Source organism: Mya arenaria, chromosome 13 (genome assembly GCF_026914265.1).
Source record: "Mya arenaria isolate MELC-2E11 chromosome 13, ASM2691426v1".
Lineage (NCBI taxonomy): Eukaryota > Metazoa > Mollusca > Bivalvia > Myida > Myidae > Mya > Mya arenaria.
Window position 1 is genome coordinate 29,596,324 of NC_069134.1, and position 18,334 is coordinate 29,614,657.

Here is an 18,334-nt window from a genome sequence, read left to right on the forward strand (position 1 = left end):
GTGGCTCTGCTGGATGTTTTAGTGAAGAACTGCTTGTTTTCTTGTGTTATTAAACACAATGCAATTGAATCATCCAAAATAATTTGTATATAATTTAAAGTTGTGTCGTTAATGTTCTTTCACAGGCCATTATAAGAGTATAGTATTTGGCACGGGCATTAATAACTTAACCACAGTATGTACATGCTTATGAACTTATTGTTTTATATGGCATGTAATGGGAGAATTGAGATACATTTACGGTTCAGGAAATAATTCTTCAAATAAATTATTTTAGATATTTTGTGAACCATACAGATGCAGTCACATTTAAGTTTCCACTTACTGGTATGTTCATAATGAAAGATGGAAAATTGTAATTTTCATCAAATTGTATAGTGCTTTCTGGTAAGGCCAAAAAAATAGAACTGTTTGATTCTGATTTCTTTGGTCATAGCTCTATAAAACTGGTAAATTAACATTTCTTGCCAAAACATAAAACTAATAAAAGATAGAAGAAATTATTGGTTATAATTTTATTTTGTCTGATTTCAATAAAAAAAAAATGTATTTCATTAAAATAATTGGGTTGGTTTGAAGAGATCTAAAACAAACAGTATATTTTTGTTACATCTGAATTGAAAAAAAGTGAGTTTCCTTTACAACAATGTATCTCATTTCTTCACAGAATCATAGACTAGTCCAGTATTTTATAGCACTATGACTTAACTGTCAAATTATCCTTACACATGTATAGTTCTTTTGAGAATGCCAATTGAATAATTGTTTAGTGTAAAATTGACTCAAAGTTGTTAGTTGAGTGGTAAATAAAAACGTCAGTTGAACAAAATTGAACCTTTATTATTGTTGATAGATAATTCCTGGATATTGATTGTAAATAAGAAATGTAATGTTTTAGTAACTGTCCAATGGAAAAGTGAAAAAAAAAAAAACAGAGTGAGATAACTTACAATTTAAAAAAAAAAAAAAAAAATCTATATTTTTAGATAGTAACATACCATGGCCTGTTTTAGGAAAGGATCTTTATCATAACTTATCAATAAATTTAAATCTGTAGAAATATCACAGCTGGTAACAGGTCGATTTCTTACTTCCTTAAATGTGTGCACTTTTTTCAAACAGGCTAAATGTAAGTTTAATTTACACAAATATGTGGAAAATTAATGAAATATATCTCAAAGATAATTTTAATTCACAACTGCAGTCAACTAAAATCTTTAGTAAAACGAGCCCTTTGAAAAGACTATACCTTTAAAATCCTTTAGCTCAATATAGGTAAAGACTTCAAACGGCTGCTTTCTCCAGTAGATTGAACCATGCTTTTATGTCTTGTATTTGTATTTAACAGTGGTGAAAACCTTCAGCTTGACTTGGGTGGTGGAGGGGGTCGCGAGAGAGGGAGGAGACGAGAGAGGGACAACCCCCTCTCAATGGACCCGGGATTCATGGGGCTCCTAGAGTCACGCAGGCCCATGGGAATAGCCGCCCCACCACCGGGGCTCATGTACCAGCCCTCGTAAGTACTTTTGAAGATTTGTGAAACATTTTGGTCATGATTTTCTAAGTTTAAACATTAAAGGCTTAAAAAAGATAACCCACCAAACATTCACAGTTGTCTGTGTTTACACCCCAGTTTTTTTACAAGAGCTTTTTAGCGTATATCAGCACATCTGAACACCTTACATCCAATATAAGACCCTTGCCAGCTTAAATAACAACGCACATATCTGATTTAAACCATTTCTGGCTGAATGATCATAATCAGGCTTTCAAACAGGGCCTACTTTTTTTACAATTTTTTTTTAGCTTCTATTTTTGCCTGCTTTATCTTGGAAAACCACTTCTATCCCTACTGTTTTGAAAAAAAAGTCTGAGAGATAATTGTGTGTTCTAAAATGCCCTCAGAATGGCCCAGATACATGATATGAAACGCTCAATTCCAAAATGTACCCAGGAGAATGCTGGACCCCCGCCCCCCCCCCCCCCCCCCCCCCCCCCCCCCAGCTGGACAGTTACTTTTATATTTGAGCCAGTTAGAAAAAAGCCTTATTTAGAACCCTGCACTACACATACATCAAAGTTTGTTTGCTTCAAAACAGTAAAAAGAGAGTCATTCTTTCCTTACTTTTTGCCCTTAAAATCCCTACTTGTGCTTCTTCTTTTATTCAGACCTTTTTCAATGGGTCACTTGAAAGCCTGTAATGCCCTTTCTTGCCATCACTCAACAGTGTATGACGTTGACCTCACTTCCTTTCTATGACTGTTTTGAACTACGGATCAATGCGCAACACAGTAACTGCGAAATGTTCGAATATAAAAGTTTTAAAAGCATTACATGTTTATGTGATTTTTTTTATATGTTTATATAATATCCCTAATAATTAATGTACCATAAGGTATGGGACAATGGTTTAGTTATTAACATTCAATTCCAGCTTTAGTTTCTAAGGAGATAAGTAAGAAAATAATAACCCAAGTATGGCAATGCATGATAACATCTTGACTTCAGAATTGGGATGTCGAACCGCCAGTCGAACCGAGGGTAATGACCGTCCCTGTTGTCCATTTTAAACCCGTACAATTTTTCACTCCCGAGTTTTTACACCTCTCACTTTTTTCATGTTTATCTATTTGCTGTTGTGTTCAGTGAACCGGAAGAAATATAAATTATGTGTACACAGGTTTCCTATTGTATCAACCAGAAACTTTGTATTTGAAAAGAATGATGAAAACATTCCAGGAACTTCCAGAAACATTGAATTAATCGTACATTGAAAATGATTGTAATTTTCATAGAATTTCTTCTATTTTTGGTAATGATTGAAATCCTTTATGTGATGTCTAGGGGATTTTGGAAAATATTTTGTAAGGCTGATTTAAGTTTGAATAGAATAGCAACAGCAGCAACTGAAAATATGCATCAACAGCACCTTAGAACAAGGTTTCATGCATATCATAACATAATATTATGAAAACTGGTATGAGTTAGCTTGACAAAGTCATGGTGTGTATTCATTGGTTTATGGTAACGTTTCTTCAGATTTCAAGATATACTAGATGTGCCGTCAGCGAATCCCTTGTCATGGTAACTTGTGAAATATTAATGCTATTGACGCTTTAGCCAATATATATGTCTACATTGGATCAACTAACTGGATTATGATCCTAACATTATCAAACAAAATAATTGTATGAGTAAAAATTAGTCTTGATGTTTAAGCAATGGATACAAATTAGGGAGAAGTGTACACAAATTGAGAAAGGCAATTTGTTAACTAATGTTGAGTAACAGGGGCCGTATTCATAAAGCTTTTTTGTGAACATTTCAACTTAGTAATTTAAATCAAACAACGAATATTTTGAATACCCTTCATAAAATTCATTAATACGCTTTTATTATTATCTTTTTCTTGCTTATTTTCATAATTATTTTAAATGTAAAAACACCATTAGTTTTTTTAAATATTAAACTGAATTTTTTTACTAAGTTGAAATTTTTCACTAAGCTGTTTGATAAATATAGCCTCTGCTGTTTTTCAAAATATTAATATTTCTTTTTTTATATTTTCGTCCACTTCCACCTTTAGACTTTTAATGATTATTTTTCATTATTCCATTATCGTTACTGTTTCTAGATTACATTACATGTAGTTTGTATTCTCTTTTTAAAATGTATTCTAGGTTTCAATTTGCCCCTTTAAGCCAATTTTCTTTTTTCCTTCGTAGTCAAATTAAAAGAATATGTGATAAGTGTTTTTAAATAAAAATATATATTTTGAATCAAATCAATAAAAATGAAGTATTTTAGATATTATGGAGCAATTATATCAAATAATAAGTGAGATACTAAGCTTAAGAAAATGACTTCAGTAAGGATTTGACTTAAGATGTTTTATGAATTGTGGCAATTTATGGTCTTTTACATTGCTAAATGGACTATATGTTTTTAAATGGACTTGCTAAAGAAGTATTGGTTAGGTTTTTATTAGATCTGTGTTCCAAAGTACAAATGGAGTCAAATTATATATTATTCCATTCTTCCCTGGCTGAGGTATTCAAAATTATTAAAATTCAAATCAATGTAGACTTGGAAATTCTCGGAACTTCATTTTGAACATGGTAGATTATGTATATGTTTGTTTTGATTAAGTGTAAACATTTGGCCAGATTACTTTTACAAGGTTGTGTATATTTAGCACTTTGGAGATTGTTTCCTCCTTGCTACTTTTTAGCAAAGTCAGTTTTATCAAAATATGAACTCCTCTTTTTTTACAGTTTCATTGTAAATAAAACAAATGTAAACACACACTGCTGAGAGAAAAATATCGATAACATCATTTCCGGAAAGAGTTTATTTGGCTGAAATTGGCATAATTTTCCAAATTAAATATCAATTAATTATTGATTTGATGAATAATAAGCATGAAATAAAAAAAAAAATGTTTGCTTCAGTGTTCGATTACGGTATACTTTGAATCATGAACACCAAAAGTAAATATTTCACTCGTGGCATTAAAGGGACTTGTTTTAGTTTTATCTGTGAACCAAACGAGTCCCTTTAAAAAAAGCACTAATAAAATATATGTTCGTGTTCATTCAGTGAAATAAAATATATTGCTATCTTACACGGAAAGAAACAATTATTCACTTTATATTCATTAATTTCTACTTAATGTTTTAATTACCTATAATATTTTAATATTTTGCGTTCTTTTTGAATTTTTCCTGTGTTAGGTGTAGAAATAACCTTCCTGTAGTTTTCAAAGTATTACTTACTTTCATGCAATTATAATCTTGTACAAATACAGCCAATTTTTCTGAAGATATTGTGATTAATGTAAATATTGTGTCGTACATTTTGTCATTTTTAGGCAAATGAAAGAGACATAGATTTTCTATTTAAACTTTTAAATTGTTTAACTTTAAGAAAGAGGAGAATAATGCTTTGCAAGTTGTTTGAAGAAAATGTCTTCAAACAAGACAGAAATTTAGGCAGGTTTATAACAGGACAAGGTGCTGCAAAAGACGTACTGGGTGCTATTGTTTGTATTTTTAATCATATAATTAATTATGAATTAATTTCATAATCAAAACATAAGAAATATTTGACAGTCTTAAGCTTTTCACTCTATGGAGACAGAACAGTGTCCTTGCTTTGTCTCTATGAAGTCAGTTGGGTGCTACTTAAAATTGGACAGGGTGCAGCATCCTTACATAACTTTTTAGCTAAACCCTAGAAATGTACACAAATTCATAGCTTCTATTATACATCGTATAAGAATGAGATTGTCATATTTTCAATGTTTGCAAAATGTGAAAAGTGATTGTTTTCTTACATGTGTATATATGTTGTCTCTATGCAGTTTATTATTGCCATATCTTTTGTTTTTTCTTTGAATATGACTTTTGCAACTATGGGGTGGGATTAAAATCTTGATATCTCTGAACTACAGGATCTGGACATTGGGTATAGGTTATAGTTCATGTATTACAAATAAAATGAACTTATCCCAAGGGAGCAACAGCGTCTGCTGGAATAAGTTGTTTAATTTGTAATACGTGAACAATAAACAGCTCATGGTTTATCATTGAAACTCTGGCAAGAAAACCTTGTGTGACATCACAGCCCATTAAATGAACTGACTTAGTCAGGTAGCCTTTTGGACTAAATACAGTGCACAAAACAACTGGCTTTGATTAAGGGTTGAACTGTCACATCCTAAGCGATTACAAGCCTGTCTCTCATCTAACGCTCATCTGTGTTACAGGACATATGTGACAGGGGGAGGTGGTGGTCTTGGAGGGCTAGGCAGTGTTGACGAGGCCTACAACTACTATGCCATGAAGAATCCGCTAGAAGACCTCAATGGTGGCGGAGGAGGATGTATGTTTTGGATTTTCATATATTGTATAAGTATTACTGTCCAAAAGTTATTGCTTAATATTTTATTTAATATATAATGGAATACCTATTATACAGTTATCATACTTATTTATATAGTAAATAATGGACCAATTGTTCAGAACTTTGTTAAAGTTAACAATGTGATTTACCACATCGTTGTTAACTTTTAAATGTGTGAAATATTTCATGATGTGTGCACATAAACTTTGAAGGCAGTAGCAATTAACAACAATGATGTTATCAAAGTTCTGAACAATCTGCCCATTATTGCTAGTTATTTAGGTGTGAAAACTTTATATACTTTATTCAATATGTCTGTACAGTATTTGAGTAACTTATATTTTGAGCTTCTATGAAGTTTCATGTGTAACTAAAAGAATTCTTTATCCTCAATTATTATGGTTCTCTCCCTAATAGATGTGCCCAGCCTGAACCTAGGTGGAGGGGGTCAGGATTATGGGAGGGCAGATTATGGTGGAAGGTCACCCATGGGACAAAGAGTCACATTTGCTGATGACCCCCCTACGTAAGTATACATTGGATTCCATGTTCTTGGTGGGGCTTCAGTGGAGGTGGAAAGGGATTGGATGGGTGGGTCAGAATTATCTGAGGTCAGGGTATGGTGTCCATAAGACAGAGGGTCAGGTTTGTTTATGACTGACCCTTGTTAGTACACATTTCCATGTTCTTGGGGTGGGGGGAAGTCACCTACGGGACAAAGGGTTACACAATACATATTGAATGGAAATCTCGATTTAATACAAATGGATTAACAGGGACAAGCCCCTGAATGAATGTACACTGGCTTAACACACTTCATAACAAATTTACCAAACTTCCCTACATTTTAGAAACCGGCAACGAGACAGAAGCAAGGAAAGGATATCCCCGTACCATTTCGCGAGTGAACAAGAACAAAAGACCAGCGCCAGACGGGACACAGAAAGCTATGGGGCAGAACTCGCACGACAGGTAAACAAATAGATCTACTTGCATTAATACACTTTTGCATAATCCTAAACACATACTTGAACTAAACCACTATTCTCTTAGTCTTAAAAATTATATGGACGTACCATTTCTTCACAGAACTACTTTTCCAAACAAGAGTTGTCGGAAGCTGCTGAGTCATGCGAGCAAAAGCTATTTACTTTTGTCTATGACTAAAAAAAACATTCATGCTCAGTACACATGTGAACAAGGTCCATCATTTGGGCTTAGATCATTGCGGAGTAATGCTCCTTGGCTGAGAGTGAAAAAAGGAGGAGCATTTTTTTCATCCACTTGCGGTGCTCTTGTTTGTATTGTACACATTTAGTTCTCGAATATGGCTGAATAGTGAGATAAAGCACATGGCGCGAGCTGTTGATAGTGTAAATCATGGTGGATAAGTTGAATAAATTGAATAAGTTCTTTTTTTCAATGCTTTAAATCTCCCATGTTAATTTCAGATTGAAGAGAAAAGGAGGCAGAAAGCAATGGAAAAGGCGGAACAAAGGCGGTATGTTGGCTTAAAAAACTCAATGTTGATATGTTGAAACGCAGTCTTTATACAAGGAGTTTGAGCAAAGGAGGTTTCATTGTAGTTCATGGACATTTCTAGTGTTCTTTTGTTTGTTTCTCCTCTATCAAATTTTTGTCTCTCATCATAACTTGAAATTTTTTAATACTTATTGAAACCATGTAAGCTTGTACACTGCAGAATATCAAAATACCTTTGTTTGAACTCAATAAATAGCCCCCTCCACACCATTGCCAATATTTTTGGGATATCTAAATATTTTACTGACATTTCCTCTCATGGGGGGTGCTCGAGCAGACAGTATTAATCTTATTCAGTGCTAGTCTAGTTTTTATTGCTTCAAAGAAGAGGCAGTTATATTTTGCACTAAATTATGCTGAAAACAAAGTTATAAACAAAGTTATCTTTGACACAATTTTCCTGTTTGCAGATATGACCAGAAACTTGAGGACGAAATAAAGAACTACAACCCATTTGGGCGAGGTGGAGGTGGAGCACCCATCAGGGATGAGGGCGGAAACGCTATAGGTATACATCCACATTTTGTTCATAAAATGAGGAAAAATTGTGACTTTGGATAGAAATTCCAGTATACAGATTTCAAGAAAGAATAAAATAAAGTGAAAAAAATCAAGATCTTAATGACAGCCTTAAAATATTATTGCAAATAGCAAATAAATAGTGAAGTAGCTTAGTGTTTGTTGAAATGCATTTACCAATTTTAACATGTTCAGGACTGACGCATGTTGGGCAACCACCTTAATTAGATAAATGCATATAAAATACATTAATTTACTTTGTGTTCTAAATTATGTATTGTCTACTGGGGACCCTTTGTTTAGATCAAACGATTTACCTGATTAATAGTCTATAACAGCTGACTACTGATTTACCAAAATAAATGTATATCAGATTTGAAATTTCAGTTTGACAAAATATATTATCACACATTAAAGACATTTACATAATGTCAATTTCAGCAAAATCACATTATGATAATGTTTTTTCTGGCCATACCTTGTAGCTGATCTCCGAGCAGTACAACGAGGTACCTATCAGTCCCCGCGAAGTTCGAGAAGGGCCTCTCCCCAAAGTTTCTCCCCTCGTCCCCCTTCACCACGCGATGACAAGATCAAACCCCCACCCGCACAACAGACGGCCCAAGGGGAGTCAACTTATGCAAGGGGTGGACATGGTATCTTTGGCATGCCCAAGGTATATAGCATCGTTTCATTTATAAATTGTCATACAATAATAATATTTCATAAGTTCAATTTCAATTTACAGACATGAGAAATGAACAAATTTTGTATTGGACGACAATTAATGAATAGTTTTTGGCCTAAGACTGATATGCTAATATCCAAAAATTTGAGGAAAAATGAACAATGTCAAAGCTATTCACTATATGGAAAAAAGTTCAAATAAAAATCCTTTTGTTTAAACGTATTTATTTGACAAGTTTGAAACAAGGGACAACATTATATTAATTACTCTTACTGGCAAGATCTTTTCGGGCATGGTCTTGTATTGTGGGGAGAACGGGTGTCTTTCCCGGTGGAAACCCACTCATCTGGCTTTATGAAAAGAAACCTTTTGCATTTATATCCAGTACACTTAAAGTAGGGAGTTTTTTCCATCACAGTACATGTTAAATGAAACATCATCTGATTTCAGCTTGTACTAGCATACAAACAAGTAGCGAGTTTTTCAAGCACAGCTCCATGATAATCTTGTAACAATTCATGTACCTCTAACACTAGCGTGGTTAACCCGTCCCCTCGCATGCTTGTGTAGCGTAGTGTAGATACACAAACCAATATTTGTTGTTACAGACTGATGCCGAAAAAGATGCCTCGGACAAATACAAAGATGAACTCAGAGATCAGGTAATTTGGTTTTATCACAAATATTATGATCAATGTAGAAATGAATGTTGAATATACAGTCAATGAAATGAAACTGTAAGACCAACAAGCCCTATTCCTTTCATCGTAAATTGGGTGAAGAAAATTTTAAAAGCCCGGCCTTAGAAATTTATTTTAAGCAAGCCCGGGTAGCAGTTTACCAGTACAGGGCTTGCAGGCTTGTGCTGATTTTGACCACTATTCAAATGTGATATTCTTTATAAATAAATTTGCAAACTTGTGTATGTAAAAATATATGAAATAAAAAATATCATGATTATCATAGAGATAATTCCATGTAAAGTCCCAAAACTTATAAGAAAATTTCATAATTTGTACCATACCAAAAAAAGGTAGGCTTAGCTTGAATATGTTATGAAAGACTCGAAGATTGTTCAGGAAAATGGGGCCAGAAAGGGAGCATTTCATGAATGATTCATGTTGTTGTTGGTATACTGGCCCCAATTTCTCGAAACTTCCCTTTTAACAGGATTAAGCTAAGCTCACTATTTTTTACTTTCAGTAATGGGCGTTATATTTACTTCTTAAAGAATTTTTTATTTATAAAATCCAATTTAAGTATGAACATTGCCTTATTGAAATAAGTTACTTAAGCCTGTTAAGCTTAAGAAGTTCCGAGAAATTGGAGCCTGATTATTAGTGGTGCTGATATTCTGATTATAAGCGGTGCTGTTGTTGATATGTAGATAGCAGAGAAGCGTCGTCTCCAGCAGATGGAGAAAGAGCGTGAGCGTATGGAAGAGGAGCGCGAAAACAAACGTCTGGAGGATCAGAGACTGAGGATGCAGAGCGAGTATGAAGAGGAACAGAAGAAGATACGCGCTCGGGAAGAAGAGGTAAGGATTAGTTATGTAGACCTATGTACTTGAGGGAAGGGGGACTAAGTTAAATGCTGAAAAGAATATTCCACAAACCTTGCACTTTTTGAGTCATATGCGAAGCACAGCAGACATATAGGACTTACTCTTTCCAGCACCAGTATAACCATGCTCAGTGTCACTCTTGTATCCGATCAATAACTGTTAACAACTTCTTTTAAAGTTTTTAAACTTTGAAAATAAATTGGCCATGGTCATTAGACCATCCCTTATAAGATAATCAGTCAAAAGTCATGGTCATAGTGACCTTTACTAGAAAAATACTTGGCGCTTTTGTTTCTAATCAACAACTTGGTATACACATTAAGTATGGTCAGTATGGGACCTTTATTGATTGGTGGGTGAAAGATCAAGGTCAGTGGGACCTATACTCAAAATATTATGGACACTCTTGAGGGCAACACATTCAAATTAACTAGGAATTATGGTTCTATGTTCATATCTTGCTCAATGAGCATTTCATAATGCTTTAACAAATTCCATACTTGCATTTTTCAGGCCCGTCGTAAAAATGAGGAGTTGAAGCTTGCAGCAGAGGAGAGAAAGAAAGAAGCACAGAGAAAGAATCGGGAACAGGATGATGCGAAAATGAAGCAACAGCAGGAGGATATGGAGCGGGAGAAACGGGAACGGGAACAGGTACAAGCTTCACTTGGTTTGGGTTTGCTTCAATTGCTTCAATGCAACAAATGCTTCATGTGGGTGAGGTAAGGGGAACAGTTTCATTCGTCACAGGAGTAGGGAAACTGAAACAAATTCATGCTTGACTGGGTAGGGAGGGGTAATAGGAACAGGTACCTGTTTCACTGGAGTAAAGGGAACAGGTACATTCTTAATTTTTTTCGGAACAGGTACACGCTTCGCTTGGATGGGAACAGATTCATTATTAATTGGAGATGGGATAGGTACATGCTTTACTGGGGTGTGACCGATACATTATTATTTTGCTAGGGAACATGTACATGCTTCACTGTGGTGAGGTAATGGGAACAGGTACATGCTAAACTGGGGTGGAAACAGGTACATGCTTCACTGGAGTGGAAACAGGTACATGCTTCACTGGGGTGGAAACAGGTTCATCCTTAACTGGAGGGGAAACATGTACATGCTAAACTGGGGTGGAAACAGGTACATGCTAAACTGGGATGGAAACAGGTACATGCTAAACTGGGGTGGAAACAGGTACATGCTAAACTGGGGTGGAAACAGGTACATGCTAAACTGGATGGGAAACAGGTACCTGCTTCACTGGGGTAGGAACATGTACATGCTTCCCTAGGGTTGGAACTAGTACATGCTTTTCTGTGGTCGGAACAAGTACATGATTAACTGGGGCGGGGGAAAAGTACGTGCTTCACTAAGGTTGATAAGCACATGCTTCACTAGGGTTGAGAATTGTGAATATACTTCAATACTCGTTTCAGAGGGTACCATGATTATGATCAGGTTTCAGTAACAATTTTAGGTTAGTTAATGTGGGGTTGGGTTATGCAGTAACATAAACAGGTGAAATACCTGTATGTATTCTGTTTATGTATGTACTTTTAGGGCTAGCCACTTGGATAGGGTTTGGACCTCTGTTTTGAGTTTGAGATGCAGAAATAGAAGTTTAATGTCAAATTTGAACAAAATACATATTTTCAAGGCAAACACATTTCATCACGCTATTAATTGAAGGAATATAAACTTTTGATATATGTAAAAAGTTCCGAACTGTTTGTGGCATTCAAAGATTTCTGAAGTGATATCCCGTGTTAGACAATAGATCATTTGTAATCATCTTCAATCGGCACTTAAAATTATTCGAATATGCACTTAGATAGTTCTGCCATATACACAAACACTTGATTTTACAGCGAGAAAATGAGGCCAGTGAACGGCTGAAATCTCCCCCAGTGCCTGCTATGAAGGCAAAGGTAGACCAAATGTGTTGTTGCCATGGTGTTTGGGCACCTGTTTTTCAAATGTTAACAATTTCTGCCCTTTAAATAACACACCTTGTTTTCCTGCTAATCTTTGCCTCTTCAGAATTAACAAACATGCGTCTTTTTCAGTGCTGTTTATATTCAAGTGTTTGTTTGATAGACTTACTAATAGGTATTGTTCAAATGGATTTGGATGCAAACTTGAAGGTTGATCATTTGAATGACATACAGGCAGTTGTGTGCCTCCTGCATAGCATGGCTCACACATAGGGATAACTTGGTCCATTTTTATCCATATTTATATGAAAATCTACAGAATCAAGTACAATAGTATTATGTCCGCTTTTGGTGTCACTCTTTTGTTTCCAATCAATGCCTTTGAACAACTTGGTGTTAAGTATTCAAACTTGGTATCCACATTTGTCATTGTTGTAAATGACCCCTGTTGAATTTTGGGTCAAGGTTATGGTGACCTTTACTAGAAAATTAAAGAATGTTTCCGATCACTGTTTTTGAACAGCTTGGAATAGAGTCATCAAACTTGGTATGCACATTGGAAGAGTAGTCACTAGATGACCCCTATTGAATTTAAGGTCAATAAGTCGAATATCAAGGCCATGGCAACTCTTGCTAGGAAAATTATGAGTGCTCCAAACAGGAATCACATCCAATTTTAAAATTTAAGATTTTTATTCACAAGTAGGTACAAGGACGGTTCACAGGAGACAAGGATAAAACTTATTATTTTTTAGGAAATATGTTATATTTATACAAACATCTAGTTTTGCATTTTATCTGCAAATTTTATAAAAACATGCTTGGCTTTATCACACACTTGTAACTCATCTTTTACTCACATATGATTACTCAGAAGTGTACTGGATGTTTAACAGATGATGTTTAAACTGTTACCTATAGTTTGAATTGATAAGAATGCTTTTGACACAAATTTTAATCATAATGATCTACCTCGATGAATCAGCTGTTTTTACATTATGACAAAAAGTATTATTTAAAACTTCAATAACTTTAAAAAGAATTTTGATAAAAAAGAGCCTTAGAAAGCTTTTTAAATTTATCGAATGATAATTATTTACATGGTGAGTAAAAGTTAAAAATAAATATTGAAAAGGAAAAAATTCAAAAATGTTTTCAAAAATTAGAAATTTCTTGAAATAATCTTAAGCATTCATGGTCATTCTATTACATACAGCTGTATCTTAAAAACAGCAGGAAAAGAATACAAACCTATATTTTTTGCTAGCCCATAAAACTCCTACTACCTTATGCCTTATCCAAAACAGGTGTGCGGTCCACATGCACGTTGGTTTCTAGCATGTTTTTTTTTATTTGAGAATACCGGAGTTTGATGTTGTTGTTTTCAGTATGGTGGTGGTCAACCAGGCATAAACATGTACACAATATACCAGGTACCTTGGTAGTAAACTACAGGACCTAGATCTGACACATACGTATATAGTATTGTAGATTTCTTTAATTTTGAAAGGATTCTATTTTTAGCAGACCATATTGAAAGTTGTCATGTATTTGTTGAAAATGTTTACAGCTGTAAGTAATGTTGTTACTTAAGTCATAATTATCAATAAATTATTTAGTTTGTTTAACCCAAATTTTTAAGCCTGCTCTGTGTTCAAATTTTGTAAAAAAAAATGTTTCAGTACAGTAAATTTTCTTTTCACTCAATTTTCTTTGAGGTACAAATCTCTAGAAAAAACATACAGATTTTGTTCAATTATCATGTGTCACTTACTTCCTATTTTCACGCTTTCACCACTTAATGAATTCAAAACTTCCTAAATAATATATAAATTAACTACCATGGACAGGAAAAATTAGTAATTACTGAAAAATGACCTGAACAATTTAAAGAAATCTACAATGATCCAGTAGAAAACAATTGTCACTGAAGTTAAATAGAGCAGTGTTCATAAAAAATATTCACTTATTTCTTAACTTAAGTTGATTTCCTTAAATGTTCATTGTCAAATTAAGTTTTTTTAACATCAAGTACCATGCATTTTCAATCAAAATAATGAAAATAAATAATTTCAGATATTCTTAATTATTATGGCATAGGATCAGTTTCGCTGTGAGATACTCTTTAGTTAAGAGAACTACTTAATTTAGGAAATGATTGAAGATGTTTTTTTGAATACCAGGCCAGATACACAACAAGACAAGCAAATAGAAAATTGATAATATATTTTATGTTACCGCTTGTTGTAAATACTAACATCTTTATTTTCAGCATCTTTGGCAATAAAGCTTGTAGATTGTTATGAAAGTATGCTTTAGTGATAAGTATACTAGTAAATATTTGTATATATATCTTTGATTTTTCTTTGAAAGCTTTTTTAGTTTGAAGTTGATCGATAACATGCACGGTATGATAGATATATAGATATTATAAATCATTTTCACCTTTTAACGTCCATAACATATTGTTAAATAAAACATATTCATTAATCATATACAGTCGTTTTGGCACTGAGTGTACCATACTATGCACACCCCTAGCTTATATAAGTAGCACACACTTCAGACTAACCCCGAGGAACGCGGCCGGTCGCCCCCACTACCCGCGCATAGACAAGCCAGAGATTCGCCGTCTGCAGTTTCGGTAAAATCTCAACGCTCCCAGGTACACATAGTTACAAACATGGCGGGTTTTAATGATCACCAAAACTTATAGATATAGACTTATAGTTCGTTTGTATCCTTAGGATCAGGAAATACATAGTTGAACATATATTTTGAGCTTTGTGCCTATAATTTTATTAGATGCTGTGCATTTGGATATTGGAGAGGTTGTAAAACAATTCTTGTACCAGGAATATTATTTGGCAGTGGATTCGCAGATTTCCCTGGACCTAATAATTTTAGGAACCAAAAAATAAAAATAAACAAATAGTAATAAATGAATGTTTGTAACTTATTTAAAAAAGTTTAGTGGATGCTTTTTGTTGTTAGTATTGACTCTTCAGTATGCTTCCAATTTGAAGTCAGGAGAGCCCTCAGAGGGGCTTAAAAAGTCAGTCTTTGCTTTCCTTGAAAAAGCGCCCCCCATATCCAGTTGCCAAATCGGTTTTAGCCCTTCAGTTACCAGGTCAATCACATCTCTGCTGTACATGTAGTTACCCATACAAGTAAAAGCTGCAGTTGAATATGAACTGTGTGTGCACATTCTTTTTCACTGACCCTTGTTTAAAATGCCTTGGTCGAGTTTTTATAGATGTCTTTACCATCACTAGCCTTTGACTTGCAAGAATCTTTACAAATATGTATGAATGAAAAAAAAATCTTGGATAATGTGTACATGCTTAAACATGTTCGAAGAACACATACTTGTTTGACGTAGATCACAAGTTTAACATTCATCCTGGATAAAGTACACATTCCTGGATGATGTAGCTCTCAACAAGTAGCGAACATGTACACGTTGGTTTTGCAATCTCTCTTATGTTTTACAGACTAGAACTGTGACTTTGAGCATTTCATATTTTCTGATTTCATTGTAATATTTAGTTGCTATGATCTGTTATATAGTGGCCATGTCTTATGGAATAACAATTAATCCTAGCGGGGATTGGTCATTATTGCAAAATGTTGTCTTGGGCACACATCCTTTTACATACAAATAAATGCAATGAATTAAATATGAAATCATTGTTTTGAGAAGTTTACTTGATGTTTACGAGATGTTTACTGTGTGTTTTTCCATACAAGTAGATTAACCACTCGAGGGTGTATGTATTTTCAGCCCTCCCCGGCACCTGGCCCCTCAAACAGACCTCCAAGTGAGTCCATGTTATTATCTTGATTATTGTTTTGTCATTAAACTCTATTATCAACATTACATTGTATGTGCCTCATGGTTTATGTATGTGATGAATTTTAATGGTTTCTATTTAAAATGAATCCCAAATTTAGTAACATCATACCCCATAGATTTAGTCGCACAGAAGTTCAACTGCAAATCAATAAGAAATTTAAACCAATGATTGAAGTTTGTTATTAAAGTCAATGAAGTTTCACTGGAAACATAACATGAAAAAATCTCATGAATACATATAAAACAGTAGTCTACATATTGAAAATTATTAATCCTATTTAATTGTTGGATAACGCTGATCAAAATCACTCATATTTGAGACATAATGGATAGTTTCTCTAGAAGAGGAAAACTTAGTATAAGTCGTCGACCTGTGAGACCTAATGATTGTGCTTGCAGTTTTTGTATAGGAGTTGGAAAAGGAAATGGTAAATATTATTGATGGTCTTTTATTTCATTTTTTCGTTCATAAATGGACATGACTGTATATACCGGTACAAGTAAAGCAATTGATGGAGATTATATTAACGAGGATGTAATTTAAATTTGAAGGTTCTGATGTTCTTACACAATTGGCGTCAATGCGAAAACAGTTACAGAGTGAAAGACGGCGTGTAGAAAATGCTCTAGAGAACAGCAAGGTAAAAGTTTCTTTGTCATTCTTCCCTTTTTGTATCCAAACATAGATTTATTAGTTCAACTGTTCGTGAATGAACAATGTTAATGTGTTGACATATCCTTGGTGAAGATATCTTGTAACTTTACATATTTTTGTCATAACTCATAACCTGTTGAAGATTTTCACATAAAACTTGGTATGTATGTTAACAGTAACAATACACACATGTTGCAAGATCTGGATTTAAGAATGATTTGAGTTATATCCCTTGATTTAGTGTACATTTGATAAGAGAGATATTCTGACAGCATGAATATTATACTTTTATGTAAAATGAACAGGTTTGAAAAAATATTATTTTAGGAGTTTAAATTTAGTGTATGTTTTTTTTTAAATGGACCTTTGTCAGCAAACCTTGTTGCTATCTTATTTATTGTTACCCGTGGTACTTGAAGGGGTGAACGTTTTCATTATTCATACTAAATTCATTATTTTTGAAAATATTCCTCCTATATAATGGGTTGATTGCTTAGAAATTTGTTAGAGTTAAAAACATTATAAGCGTTATCATTGTTAACTTTCAAATCTGTATTGCGCTTGAAATTTCACGGATACACTTTTGATCTAAAGATTTCCTGTTGAGGCAACTGTTTTAGATCTACGAACCTTATACCGTAAATGACTGGGTATTAGACGCACTTTTTTCCCTCAGATTTTGATGCAAAAAAATGCCTGCGTATAATACCCAGTAACAATTTTTTGAACTTTTTTTCTGAGGTCAATTTCAAGCCGAGAGTTTGTTTAGATTTATGTAGAAAGGGATGTTACTCGCGTCATATTGATCGAGTATATAAGGGTTAAAACGGCAGTTGAAGATCAGGATACGGTATATCGTAAGACGTTTATAATTTCAACAAAAATAAAAAAGATTAATAATTATTTCCCAAAATAATTTATTTTGCGTACCTAATTTTCGGGCACCCAAAGGACATCAATCATAACTTTCATAGTTACCAAGTTTCACAGACGAAGATTATTGATTTTTATCTTTACAATGCCTGGCTAGATTACCTAACCGTATACACCACTGAGACAATTTAATTAGTTACTACCCATCCTAAACGATTTATTGCCTGTTGAAAAGGAAGTGTGATATATTTATTTGAGGATTAAACAAACAACAAGGGCAATCAAGGGATTAAGAAAACATCGACATGACATGTTTGTAAAACGATCTGCCAATAAGCTTTTAAACTTGTACCACACTTATAAACTATATGAAGCAATAATCGTACAGTTATACATTAATCCTGCATAGCAATGTCCATGCTCTCCACGAGATCCTCGTGGGTATAACTGTAAGTTATGTGACGTCACACAGTGTGACTCTTTGATCTGAAGCCGATAGAATGTGTTTATTCAGTTCAGTGCATGTATAAAATGGTGTTTTAATTAACTTCATGAAGGATTTACACTTATAGGCGTAATAAATAAGTTTATGACCATTGATTACTACGGATAAATTAATAAGTGGTAAAAAGCAAACATGAAGAAAAAAGGCAGGTTAAACAAACATGTAAATAAAATCTAAAAATGATAATTTTCTATGTATTCGGAGAGCGAAAAAAATAATTAATTTATGGTGTCCGAACTTTTGTGAATTACGGTATTCAATATTATTTTGAATAATAAATTGAATTAAAC

At 33.8% G+C, this 18,334-nt stretch overlaps 1 protein-coding gene across 32 annotated transcripts in view; it reads left to right on the forward strand.

Moving 5' to 3' along the window:
• LOC128212851 (centrosome and spindle pole-associated protein 1-like) overlaps nucleotides 1–18,334 on the forward strand; it is an 80,329-nt gene that overhangs the window by 47,345 nt on the left and 14,650 nt on the right. For 27 of the 32 annotated variants that reach the window (XM_052918220.1, XM_052918203.1, XM_052918217.1 and 24 more), the window contains 14 exons: nucleotides 1,349–1,516; nucleotides 5,769–5,884; nucleotides 6,323–6,431; nucleotides 6,757–6,877; nucleotides 7,357–7,406; nucleotides 7,858–7,955; nucleotides 8,452–8,642; nucleotides 9,263–9,316; nucleotides 10,042–10,191; nucleotides 10,732–10,872; nucleotides 12,090–12,149; nucleotides 14,722–14,820; nucleotides 15,940–15,976; nucleotides 16,564–16,652. In XM_052918220.1, coding sequence (XP_052774180.1) covers nucleotides 1,349–1,516; nucleotides 5,769–5,884; nucleotides 6,323–6,431; nucleotides 6,757–6,877; nucleotides 7,357–7,406; nucleotides 7,858–7,955; nucleotides 8,452–8,642; nucleotides 9,263–9,316; nucleotides 10,042–10,191; nucleotides 10,732–10,872; nucleotides 12,090–12,149; nucleotides 14,722–14,820; nucleotides 15,940–15,976; nucleotides 16,564–16,652 — 1,483 coding nt within the window. Of the gene's footprint in view, nucleotides 1–1,348; nucleotides 1,517–5,768; nucleotides 5,885–6,322; nucleotides 6,432–6,756; nucleotides 6,878–7,356; nucleotides 7,407–7,857; nucleotides 7,956–8,451; nucleotides 8,643–9,262; nucleotides 9,317–10,041; nucleotides 10,192–10,731; nucleotides 10,873–12,089; nucleotides 12,150–13,543; nucleotides 13,589–14,721; nucleotides 14,821–15,939; nucleotides 15,977–16,563; nucleotides 16,653–18,334 lie in introns of all 32 variants that reach the window. The other 5 variants (XM_052918202.1, XM_052918209.1, XM_052918210.1 and 2 more) reach the window with 5 other exon arrangements.